General features: G+C 35.7%; 1 protein-coding gene across 3 annotated transcripts in view; it reads right to left on the bottom strand.

Annotated features, from left to right (window-relative positions):
* LOC110107782 (uncharacterized protein At3g06530) overlaps nt 1–12,441 on the bottom strand; it is an 88,976-nt gene that overhangs the window by 65,422 nt on the left and 11,113 nt on the right. For all 3 annotated transcript variants that reach the window (XM_020838159.2, XM_020838160.2, XM_020838161.2), the window contains exon 7: nt 10,484–10,654. In XM_020838159.2, the coding sequence (XP_020693818.1) occupies nt 10,484–10,654 (171 nt within the window). The remainder of the gene's footprint in view (nt 1–10,483; nt 10,655–12,441) is intronic.

The following is a 12,441-nucleotide window of genomic DNA, read 5'->3' as shown; positions in this document are numbered from 1 at the left end:
AATTAAAAGAATGTCCCAACTCCCATCCAATATGTTTCACTGATAGCATACAGCATACTAGAGAATATATTAGTTTATATTTGATATCCGGGGTTGACCGAACATACGGCACATCCATGAATTCTACACCATGCAGGATCATTGTAAGGCACGATGATAAATCTTGTAACTTACACTTCAAATCCTAAATATTTAATTCGCCATCATATGCTATGTTTGACTCCGTGACCTTAAGATGCATCGATTGTACGGTAAATTTGACAAAATAAAACCATATAAATTATTCAATCGCATGCACCAAGCCTCATGCAATTATTATGGGTTTTCTAGTCACTATTTCACTATTCTGTCTTTTCACATCATACTATACGTAAGGGATCAAAAACTCTCTTAAGACCTTTAGCTTTTTCTTAATGAAAATTTCAATGGGTGTGAAGTACTCTTCATATTCCAGTGAGAGTCTAGACATTTTCTAAGAATCAATGCCATGAATCAAGTTTTAGACTTCAATTCTGTTTTTTATTCATTCTTCCCCTTCTATATTAAGTTATGGGTTGCAATATGTGATTGAATTGTTCATTGCCAACACATATCTTAGTTCATTATTCATATAGTACATTTCCAAAAAGACCGATTTTTCATAAGCCAGTCAAAAAGTACAGATCAGGATACCAAAAAATTTTGAAAAAAAATAAATTTTTGAGCCTCTTCGGACTTTATTTTTGGATGAATTTCTATTTTTTTTATTAAATTTATTTTATTAGGTTGAATTATCCTTCTGGATAATACAAGATTTCAATTTAAATATTTTGTTAAGATTAGATTTGATTTAAGATAGAATTAGGTTTGAATTTAAATTATTTAGCATATATTTGTAATCATATTTCTATAAATAAAGATTGAGGACTAGTATTTATAATTGAACATTAATGAATAAAATTATTTTAGAGGCCAATTGAGGGCTCTCACTCTGATGCAATACAAACAATCAAATAGGACAAATCAACTCACAAAAACCCCAAGCGATCATAGGCTAGTTACAAGAAGCCAAACCATGTAATAGCAGATCTGAATCAAGGGTCTATTTTTTATGCAATCTAGGTTCTAAAACAAGTAGGAGAACACTAGGAATGCAATTGACAACGCTCCCTTTCAATATAACATAAACATACACAAATATTGGAAACTAAATAGGAAACAAAACTTAGAAAATTGATAAGAAGGCACACAAAATAACCAAACAACTAAATTAAAATACTCTCAAAACAACCTTGTAAGGTCACCTCACATGCAAATCACGAAAATAGTTTTATTGGAGTCTGTTTTAGGAGTTGCTCCTCTAGATTTACAGTTGAACGAGTGTGTCTTTCTTGATTGGGCTTACCTCTCCAGTCTTCATACCGACTTTAATGTTAGAGAGAGTGTTAGCCCATACTCTCATGACATCTCTCTAACTGTTGTGTCCACATCTGTTTTGGAAACTTTACCCCGTCTTTTGAGTCACATACCTGCTGATGACTCTTTGGACTATCCCATTATGGCTGTGAGTCAGGACCCATCATCTTATCTTGTTCCTGATTCATTCGTTTTGCCCGCTATGTTCTTGTCCTTCCCTGTTAAGGACCATCTCTTTCCTAGTTGGATGAATTTGCTAGATTACCCCGTTGCCCCTAGGAGACTACCTACGACCCTAACTAAAACTTCCTATAGAAATGCCTTGGTAGCTAAGGACGTCTTCATTGCTCCCCCTACACCAATTCCCTTAGACCTGAACACTTTAGATCCCCTCATTTCGTGACTCTTCTGTCTTTATTCCATCTATGTGTACTTGTGAGTTAGTATGTTGTGTGCGTTTTTGTAGTCTATTATCTTTCAAAAATTTTCTATGTTTAAAATTTGTGTGTGAATCCACGTTTCATTTAACTCATCTTGCATATCAAGCCCCTTGCACCACTTCATTCACATATTATTTATCTTGTTGAGTCTTGAATTTTAGACATATGAATTCGCATAGCACATGCCGCATTTACATCGCATTTGCATCACCTACTTAAGGAAATTGCACGCCTAATTGAATAGAACGATAATAATTATAGACTTCATGCTAAATTTAAACGACAAGTTAAAACTTTTGAGGTTGGTGATTCAAAGATGGTGTGGATTCGTCCAGCGCGGTTCCCACAAGGAACTGTAAAGGAATTACATGTTAGAAGTGCGGGATTAGTTAAAATAGTCAATAAAATCAATGACAAAGCTTACATGGTGGATCTGCTTGCAGAGTTCAACATTCATTCTTTTTCTAACATAGAAGATTTAGTAGGCCTATGAAGGTCCAGAGTTTAAACCCCAAATCCACTTCAAATTAAGCCTTGTGTGACCCCACCTTATGAGAACCCCAAAGCCTACCTCCACTCCCAAAAAATTATATTCCCAAAATACCTATAGCGGAGAAGGTTGACATGATTCTGAGTGATGACATTATTTCCACAAAAGAGGTTGGACAAAGAAGATATTTGACTAGGTGAAGTGGAAAACCAGAGTCAGAGGATACGTGGTCAGAGCGCGAGGAATTACAGCAGATCGACCCAAATGCACGAGAAGTTCTCGAGACACCCACTCGACGGAGTCGAGTTTTCTCCCACCCGGAGAGAATGATGAGGACATCGGAAGATCAACGGCTACGATCTGGAGTTTATTATTTTTTATGTGTCTTATGTACTAGTTTATTTTTATTTTTTTCTTTTCTCATTTTACTCCTAGGGGTGGTCATGTGGTGTTGTAGCCCAAAGGACATTTAAGTCTTTGTTTTTTTTCTTTTCATAAGGCCTATTTATATGCTAGCTCACTTGTAATTTGGGATGATGATTTGATAATGAATATTTCATGTGTTTTCTTCTTCTTCTTGTGTGAGCACTAGAGAGAAGGGAGAGAGAGCACAAGAAGAGCAAGCGCAATACCCACCAGTCGTTGGAAGAGTCCGCGACTCGTGGTTTTAATTTATTTTCTTCTTCTTCTCCCTTTTCCCCATTCCACCCGCCGACCCCTCCTAGCTCTTCCACCCAGGCCATCCCCCCCCACCCAAATTTCTCCCAATTCCACCACCTCAAGCTCAAACCAACAGCCCAACGCCTCTCCTCCAACCCGACCCCAACTCCTTTCCACCTTCCCTTGGCCACCGCCCCTTACATGGCTCACCTACCATTGTGCATACTCCAAACGTCATCATGGCTTCCTCTAGAGCGAGTCAAGCAGATAGGAAAATTTTACCCATCATTGAAATTAATTTGAATTTTTAAAAACTTTCCTAGATTGCAAAGTTCCCAAATAAGGAGAAAGTTTTTAAATTTCAATCGATTTAATTTTTAAATTAAAGAGGTTGTTTATCTCTTTCCTATGCTGGCAAACCTCATTTAATGAACTTATTCAAATCTTACCCGTACCATCCTCCCCTCGTGATGCCGTCCGGCCACCCATTAATTGGTGCTAAATCCTATTGCTTCCTATTAAAGGCTCCCATCCCACTTAATTGAATTCAAAAATTCAAAATAAATCCCACCAAATCACCTTAAATCAGAAATATATCAGACTAATTCCCACTTGCAATGAATGCATTGGTTCACATTCTTTGAATGTGGACACAATTCCCCCCCCCCTCTCTAGGCCGACCCACTCCATCCCTCTTTCTCTTTTAATTACGCCTTTAATGCTCCCCATTTAAATCCCTAAATTAAGTCCAATTCAAATTCAAATTGGGATTGATTGAATTTACTCATTCCTAATTGAAATCATTGAATAGGCAAGCATTCAAACCCTTCTCTCTACCCGCCTACCACTCTCCCTAGCTCCCAGAATTAATTCACGAGGAGAAAACCATGGGGAAGTCCTTGAGCCCATTCACCATCACTTTCCCGTCAAACGAATCAACCAAAGTCTGATTTTCTGGAGAAAAGTCGCTGTCCAGAATTCTGTGAGCTGAGAACTTGCTGTCTGGAGTTCTCCACAACTCCAGACTGCTGTCCCAATTACTGTGGTTGCTGTCCAGAGGAGCCCGCACCGTCCCCTTGCTACCCCGCTAATTGGCGAGGCTCCCAAAGGTTGTTCAAGGCAGCTAGGAAATGTCAGATTGTTGTCTACTTCTCCTCTAACACTCCAATGATCACACTAGAGCTTCACATCTCATCGTTTATGGGTGAACTCTTCCCCAACTCTCATATCTTCCTAGTCTATTACTCTATTGTGGTTGTACTTGATTCACTATGTGCATGCTAGTTCTCCTTCGCTAAAACCTAATACTACTAGAGAGTTGAGTGAGGGATTCTTGCATCGTGCCTAATCTTATTATTAGCATTGGGATTTATAGTTGAAAATCATTCATGTATGCAATGTTAGATTAAATTGGCTACTTTACGATCTTAACTCGTATGCATGTAATTTAGCCTAAGCTTGTTTCATCGTCTTATTGTTTTATCTTAAGCGTTTAAATCGGCATAAGTTTTATTTAATATTGTTCTCGAAATATTAAGCGTGCAAATTTCTGTAAGCAACTCATCTTCACAAGTGCGTTTTACATCAACTTCCTAGAGCACCAAACCCAAGCATGATCATGGGTTGTTTTTCATCATAGGGAAATACAAAATAAACTTACATAGCATCCAATAACATAAGGAAAAATAAAATATATAAAATGATAAAACATGAATGCATCCATTTTCAAGCAATTTTATGCTCATTTTAATTATAGCTGAATTTTTAACCTATTCTATCTTTAAATTATTTTATAAGGCTATTATCATCCAATGGATAAGCAAATGATTTTAATTTGAATGTTTTTGTACATGTATAGCTCTAAGTTGTGTAAGCAGATTTTTCCCCTCCATCATATATCTAGACTTCAAGCAATGCTTGAAATGTTAATCCATAAAATGCATTATTAGAATCCGGTCATGTAGGTTTATTTTCTTCTCCCTTGTGAATGTTTTATCACCAATCCACACAAAGTTAAAGCTCCCCTTCTTCTGCTGTTCATCACAATTAGTAAATAAATTGATGTAGCACAACTCTTAAAACAACCAAAGCACCACACAAAAGCCCCTCCATCAAATTTTGGTATTAAAACTTGTGCTGGCAACCTTGTAATTAAGTTCTCTTAATCTCTTCTCATAAATTTGCTCCTCGGGTTGAGTTATGCAACTCAAATACCATATCATGTAACCCTTATTTCAAGTTGAACCAACCTGCACAGCATGCCTGCCAATGCATCCCTCTCCTGCAATAGGCATACCCCTTATAACCAGTAGCCCACATTACTACACCATGTGTCGCACACTCAACACAGCGCATCATGCCACGTCCCATTGCCCCTAATTCACAATTTATTCTGCATCATGCCACCCACAAAATCCGCAGATCCCCCCCCCCCCCATAAACATGATAGTTCTGCTTAGTTGCGTCACAGCTTCCTGAGCTGCTGCTTGTGATTTTACTACTACACAAATTCCAATTCAATGTGATATTCTCTTCTCAAACAAATCTAATTGTTGTGTTGTCATCTCTTCAACCGCCAGGCCTCCTGAAGAATCTCACAATCATCAACCTTTATAGATCCACCTAATTAACCACTTCCAACTCACCTTTTTCCTTCACTTTCCCTACACACACTCTCTTTAAAACCTCCATCCATCAAACCTCTGTGTTTGTGTGTGTGTGTGAATATATATATATATATATATATATATATATATATATGTATGTAAAAATAATTAGATAGAAGATTCTCTATTTCAGAAAAAAAAAAAGAGAAAGGAAATAAATTGCATTTAATTTCATTATTTCATCGTTGACTCCTCAACACTATCATGCGCATGTAAAAAAAAATCATTTAAAAACTCATAAAATCCTGCTTGAGTCATGCTTTGTGCGACTGGCGAACCCCTGCATGCTTTTAATAGCATGGCAAGGTAAACTTCCCAACAACACTTTGATGCAACAGGTATGCCTGAGGCACACTTTTCTTAGCCCTTTGGGGAAAATTTTTATTTTCAAATTTTTCTTATCCATATATCTCATGCGCACATTTCTTGCATGGTGGATTTCGAAAACCACGATCAAGGTGCCTTAGGACATCGACAATAGACATCTATGTTGTTGAGGCAGACAAGCCCAAACTCCTCATAAATGCCCCCTACACGAGAGAGATGCTGGGAGGCTATCGAAGTTTCTAATGAACTGAGCTTGCAAAGAACTTAAATATGTCAAAGTAAAAAGAGGCTCATGAACATAAACACAATAAATTGAAAATTGATAAGTTAAAAATACAAAAAATGAATATTCAGAATACTATAAATGTGTTTTATATAGACTAAAAGAAAAAAGAAAATGAACACGAGATTGGACTTACAAGAGAGTTGATAACTCTTCTACTAACAAAATAAGACGTGAAAACTTGTCATATTAGCACAAGCATGACTTCTCACTGCCATTAACAATTCATAATAATTGAAACAATAAACAACTATGTATGAAACTGACCAAATAAAAGTCTCTTATTAACAGCAAAGAAATACTCCTTATGGGGTTAGCTTCAACAAACTGTGAACTAAATGCTAGCGAATTACAACGCTTTAAGTGCACAACCAAATTCTGAATCACCATTGAATCCTCAATAAATACATGCAAGCAAACATTAGGAGAATATTAAGTTTAAAATGAAAATGGTGTGCACATTCCAACGACGACGTATTCATGCAAACAATCAAATCTGAATTATTTCAAATCCTTTATGAACATCACGAGCTTGTCTGCATGTGCTACTACAAGCATACTAAATGCTCGAACATAAAATCAAATAATGCTATGCAGACTGAAAATAAGACAAACTCGAATTCCCCCAATTCGTGAAGCACGGGAACATTTTGAAAGGCTTGCATTTATTTTGAAAATTCAAACTCAATTTCAATATTCAAACTTAAACTCCACATATATGCACACACTTGAGGGAGCCACCTTACCTATAGGTTAGGGTCATAGGTCCGACTCTCAAATTCAATCCTCCACATCACTAGTAAGAGAGCTGACGAAGTTCCAAAAACAATAGAGATTAAAGAAGGATTTTAATTCCTACTCCCAATGCATTCAAGTAAATTTTGCAATCAAATATTCAATGAAAAATCTTAAATCAAGATTTTTGTCTTTTGCTTGCAAAAAGCCTTCAAAGCCTTTCAAGGAACATTCTTTTCGTCATAGATTTGCATTATTTGAGTTCATTCAAAATATGAAGTTTGTGTCAAACATACAAGGAACAATAATGAGTTTTATTTCACAGACCCAATCTTTTACATATAGAAGTAGAGTTGAAAAGGTCCATGACGAAAAGAATGTTTCAAATGAACTCAAGTAATGCAAATCTATGAACCCGATCCTTTGAGTAGACAAGATTTAAGGTGATAAAATGCAATCATTGAAATATCCCTTAATTACAAATACAAATGCTTCAAACAAGATAACCCAATGATGTTTGTGTTGATTGAGAATCTCAATCAAAGGGGATCATATTTTTAAAATGCACCCAAATCCTACTGTAAATTATTTCAGGCCTAAATTCCTAATAAAAATACAAAACTTAAAAAAAAAAAAAGCAATTTCAATAAAAATATTCAAGTGAAATCTAACACCCACAAACTAAAAGCAAAAATCCATCTACCATCCGCAATAATTGAAAAGAATGATAAATTTAAGATAACCTTAAATCACAAAAGCAAATATGATATAGACAGTCACACTATAATCACTGTTCAAAAAAAAAATTCATGCCAATAAAGATGTGACATGTCTCCCCTAATTGAATGGTTTTGCCATTATATGGCACAACTAAAAAATCATAAGTTCAAATCAAGTGATTTCACCACAAAGTTTCACAATTAAATTATGATCAAGAACAAAGCCCAAATGTTCCTAATGACTTAACCTCTTGAATTAAGATTCTTATGGGACACTTGATAGGGCACAAAGCCTTTTGTTACTAGATAAAGATCAGCGACAACTCGGAATAACTATAGGATTTTGATCGGGTTCATCATTGCTCTCACTATCTACTTTAAAAAAAACACAACTTTTTAAGTCATAAAATCAAATTGATGCTACTATATGTTATGCATTTAGCGTCTAACGATTAACATTAACCGAAAAGTCTCTTTCACCAATCACCACTTATAAGGGTAATCATGGGCGGATCCACCCATGGCTTAGGGTGGGCAAATGCCCACCCTCAAAAAAAAAATTTTAAATATTTAGAGGGGAGATTTTGAAATATTTTGGGTATTTTGCCCCCCCCTAAAAATTTTTTTTTGCCATACTTTTATCAATCCTAAGCATATTTGCCCATCCCTCGCAAAAAAAAAAATTTTTGCCCACCCTAAATAAAGAAGCTGGATCCGCCCCTGAGGGTAATTAACCAATGGATTATGCACCTGAAAAATCTAAAATCAAATATTTAAGTTTTTTGCAAAATGAGAATAAAGTATCTAAATAATGTCTTATCTACTATCCATTCTATCCCTTAAAAATTTGACCTGAAACCAAGCAATCTCAAAAGAGCTAGGCGCAAACTTTCAAATCCCACATTAATATTTAAAACCACCAACAACTAAATGACCATCTTCCACAAAAAAGGAGATCACACATTTTTTAACATTCAACTCTATCTTGATAAGATATAATATTTGTTGATCTTGAGATAAATTACATATCTGTGACAGATCTTTAAAATTGAATTAACAACTACTTAGTTGATCTATATTTAAATTAATATTAACCCTACTCGGTGAGAATTACCGATGAGGACATCAGCCAGAGATTTCGACAAGTGTACCATCGACGGAATCGTAGATTGATGGTTACGATTCAGAGCCTTTACTTTTTATGTATTTAGATTTTGTTTATTTTGCATTTCATATTTCTTATTTTATCCCAATGGGTAGTGAGTTTTATTGTAGCCCCGAGGGCATTTAAGTCTTTCTTTCTTCTTTCCTTTATTATTGAGGCCTATATATAGAGGTCTTTTGCTTTGTATGAGGTTAATCATGAATTAATAAAAATTTTAGCTTTTTGAGTTCTTGTTGGTGAGCTCTTGAGAGGAGAGGTGAAGCCTAAGAGAGGTTCAAATGAAGTACCCTACAGCCCCTTTGGGTGAGCTTTTGGTTTTCTCTATTTTCTTCCTATACCCGCTGCCACCCACAACCTTCCTCCTTGCTGCCGGCAAAAGCCCTCCCTAGCCTTTCCCTTCCCCTCCACAACCCATCGGCCCATCCCTGTCATCCCCAAGCCGCCGGCTATACCAGCCCCTCCCCTCCCTTCCCTAACCGACGCCACCCTTACCCTTCCCCCATTGTCGACAGTCCAAATCCCCATCTCCACCGCCATTATGATGAGCCCAATCATCATAATTACTTCCCTAAATTAGCTCATGCAAGAAAGGAAAGAATTTAAAACTTATTTGAAATTCAAATTTGAATTTCAAATACTTTCCTCAATTACAAATTCTAATTTAGGAAAGTTCCTAAATCTATATCTAATTTAAGAGGTGGTGGCTGGCGGTTTAGGTGGAGAAGAGGCAGTTGCCAGCGGTTTTGAAGGGGTGGGGGGGTGGTCGACGGTTTGGAGAGGAAGGAGATGGTAGCCGGCGGTTTGGAAGGGGGAGGGAGGAGTGGACCGTGAGCCCGGACGCTTCCTGTGGCTGACGGGAAGTACTTTGCCCTCACCTAAGGACTTCACTCTGATAAGAACTCTCACGCTCTCCCAAAACACAAGTGCAGAAATTTCTTTTCATAATTTTCATGATTACCCTCTCCAAAGAGGATGAGCTATAAATAATCAAATACAATAGTAAAAATAAAAAGACAAAAGTGCCCCATGGGGTCACATGAACCTACTCCCTCAAGTGAGGGTACAAATTGAAATGTTACACTAATAAATCAAATACAAATAACATCTCAAAATAGAGTGGTGTAATCATGGTTGTAGATCTCCGGCCTCTCTTCTAGTAAATTCTCTATTGTCGGATGTCCTCATCATATGTTCTTCGAGAATACCAGCGTAGGCAAAATAAATTGTACACTATCTATGAACCAGGTCAATGCATTTTTACAACAAAAAGATTCACAATTTTAACGTGAATGAGGTTAAACGCCTTGAAAAGATCTACTTTCCATATAGACTACACATCAAACCCTTCCCAGAAGATCCAAAAGCTTAGATGAAAATTGGCATTTCCATCAAAAACACCTAATAGTCTAATGGTAGCAACAGATATCAGGACACGTTTCATTACAGCTCAGTTCTAGTAATTTAATAAAAATTTGGAACCTTGAAAGTATAGCAAACCCATTAGAAGGATCTTAAACTTGTTGCATACCAAGTTAACGATAAAAATTGGCTTTGAAAACATAACAAAAACTACCCCAACAGAGAAATAAATTTGAAACATTACCTGAACAAGGGTAACTATGGCCATTATTGTAACACGAAGCATTGGCAAGTCGGATGATTTTCTGGCCTCGCGTTCAGCAAACCGCGCAATGATGAAAACCAAATTTTGAACAAGTTTAGATGCCAATGTGGCTCTAGTTGCCATTAAGCCTACAACCATTAGTGCACCTGCCTGTAGAGATGATAGGAAATATGTCACACAAGTTGCACATACAAAATTAATCCAAAAATCAGAACCGCAAAAAAGAACAATAAATGCCTTCAAAAAAAACAAAGCCTTTCAGAAGCTTTAATTTCAGTAGCATCCACTTCTACAACAAATGTTCAAGGAATGGAAACAAATGAACCACAGCATCAACGTAATTGCAGATAGAAAAACCAAGATAAGAAAAAAAACTGAAGAAGAAAGTTGCAAAACAAAATAAAAAAGAAGAGAGTTAGAGTTGCCTTCAGAAGAATTAGCTAAAGCCTAAAGCAAACATGTGATGGGATGGATAGCACTGGTCAAAGTATCTACATTAATTATTCAATCTGGATTTCACTTTTGAAAAAACATTAGTAACGGTAGTGATTGCATTATTCAAACTGATCTACACAACGGAATCAACTTGACCCAACCCTCTCGCTTATTTACAAAAAAAAAAAAAAACATCAATAAGATTAGTATTTTCAAGCAAGATTACGATGGTAGTGATTGCATTATTCAATACATACACATCCTTCTTCTATTATCAGAGATAAAAAAAACTGAAGGTAACTAGCATGTCTGAATTCTGCTTTAAACAAAACTAACTATATCAACAATTGTAACAAAACCATAACATGCGCTTCCCAAAAAACATCACATTTTTTAATGAGAATGCACTTTCTTTATTGTTTGTTGGGGGGAGAAACTTAGATGTCCACAATGGTCAAAAAAGCAGAATGCCTGCAATAAGATGATCAGCCTCAAAGTTGTTTGGGTTTATTTTATTATTTTTACTTTAAATAGAATTTTGAATGTACAACAAAGATGTCACTTAACAAAAAATATATATAAATGGTATTTGAATCACCATCACTGAAGATGGCTTATTCTTGTTGTGAGTTAATCATGTGGAATTTTCAATTAGCAAGATCCAGTACTATCACAGGAGTTCTGCTTTCTTTTGGGAAATCTTATATCCTTATGCTCTCTATTCTAGGGATTTTTTGTCAGCAAATCCTTCATGAAACTTTTAATCCATTCTTCAACTTCTATTTTTCGTCCTTCATGAAGCTCTGAAAGAATCTTCAGTGACTCATATTTGTACATCTTTATGGGCATTAAAGCTTATGAAAGAGGATTTATTGCCTCTGTTATCATAAATTAAGATAGGAAACATGTACCAAAACTCAATTAAAGATTGAATAAATTTTATATTTAGATATGTTATTGCACCTATTTCTGAAATTCAATTCCTTGATCAAGAGACTAAACATTTTGGATAAATTATAACCTTGTACACGTGAGGAGCTTAGTTTATGGTATATAGTTTACTTCTTATTTTCATCTTCTATGTTTTTCTGTTAGTTTGAAATATGATTGAATTTGGTCCAATTTGATGCAAATATGGTTTCCATCAAGTGCATGAAAAAAGTTGGTGACTTTATTGATCCTGATTTCATTATTCTTATTTCTAGTAGAACATTGAATTTTTCATTTGAATTAGTTTCTCTCAGTTGTTTTATTTTCATCAAAGGTAACCAAAACTTATTTAAGAGTTTATGTCCAAAAAAAAATTTAGGCTTCTTTTCAATATCTAATATTATTTCACACTAGAAACCCTAAACCTAAAGCGCCCTACATCAGCAAGACAACGGAGGTAAATGTTATAAAAGTATTATTTTAAATATTTTTGCTCGTCGTCAGCATCATCATTAATCATATCCCAACTATTTAGGGTGAAAGTTAGGAATTCTTATTTTTTCTCCGTTTAT

Source organism: Dendrobium catenatum, unplaced genomic scaffold, assembly GCF_001605985.2.
Source record: "Dendrobium catenatum unplaced genomic scaffold, ASM160598v2 fragScaff_scaffold_390, whole genome shotgun sequence".
In the NCBI taxonomy this organism is placed as follows: domain Eukaryota; kingdom Viridiplantae; phylum Streptophyta; class Magnoliopsida; order Asparagales; family Orchidaceae; genus Dendrobium; species Dendrobium catenatum.
This window is presented reverse-complemented; position numbering and strand designations above follow the sequence as displayed.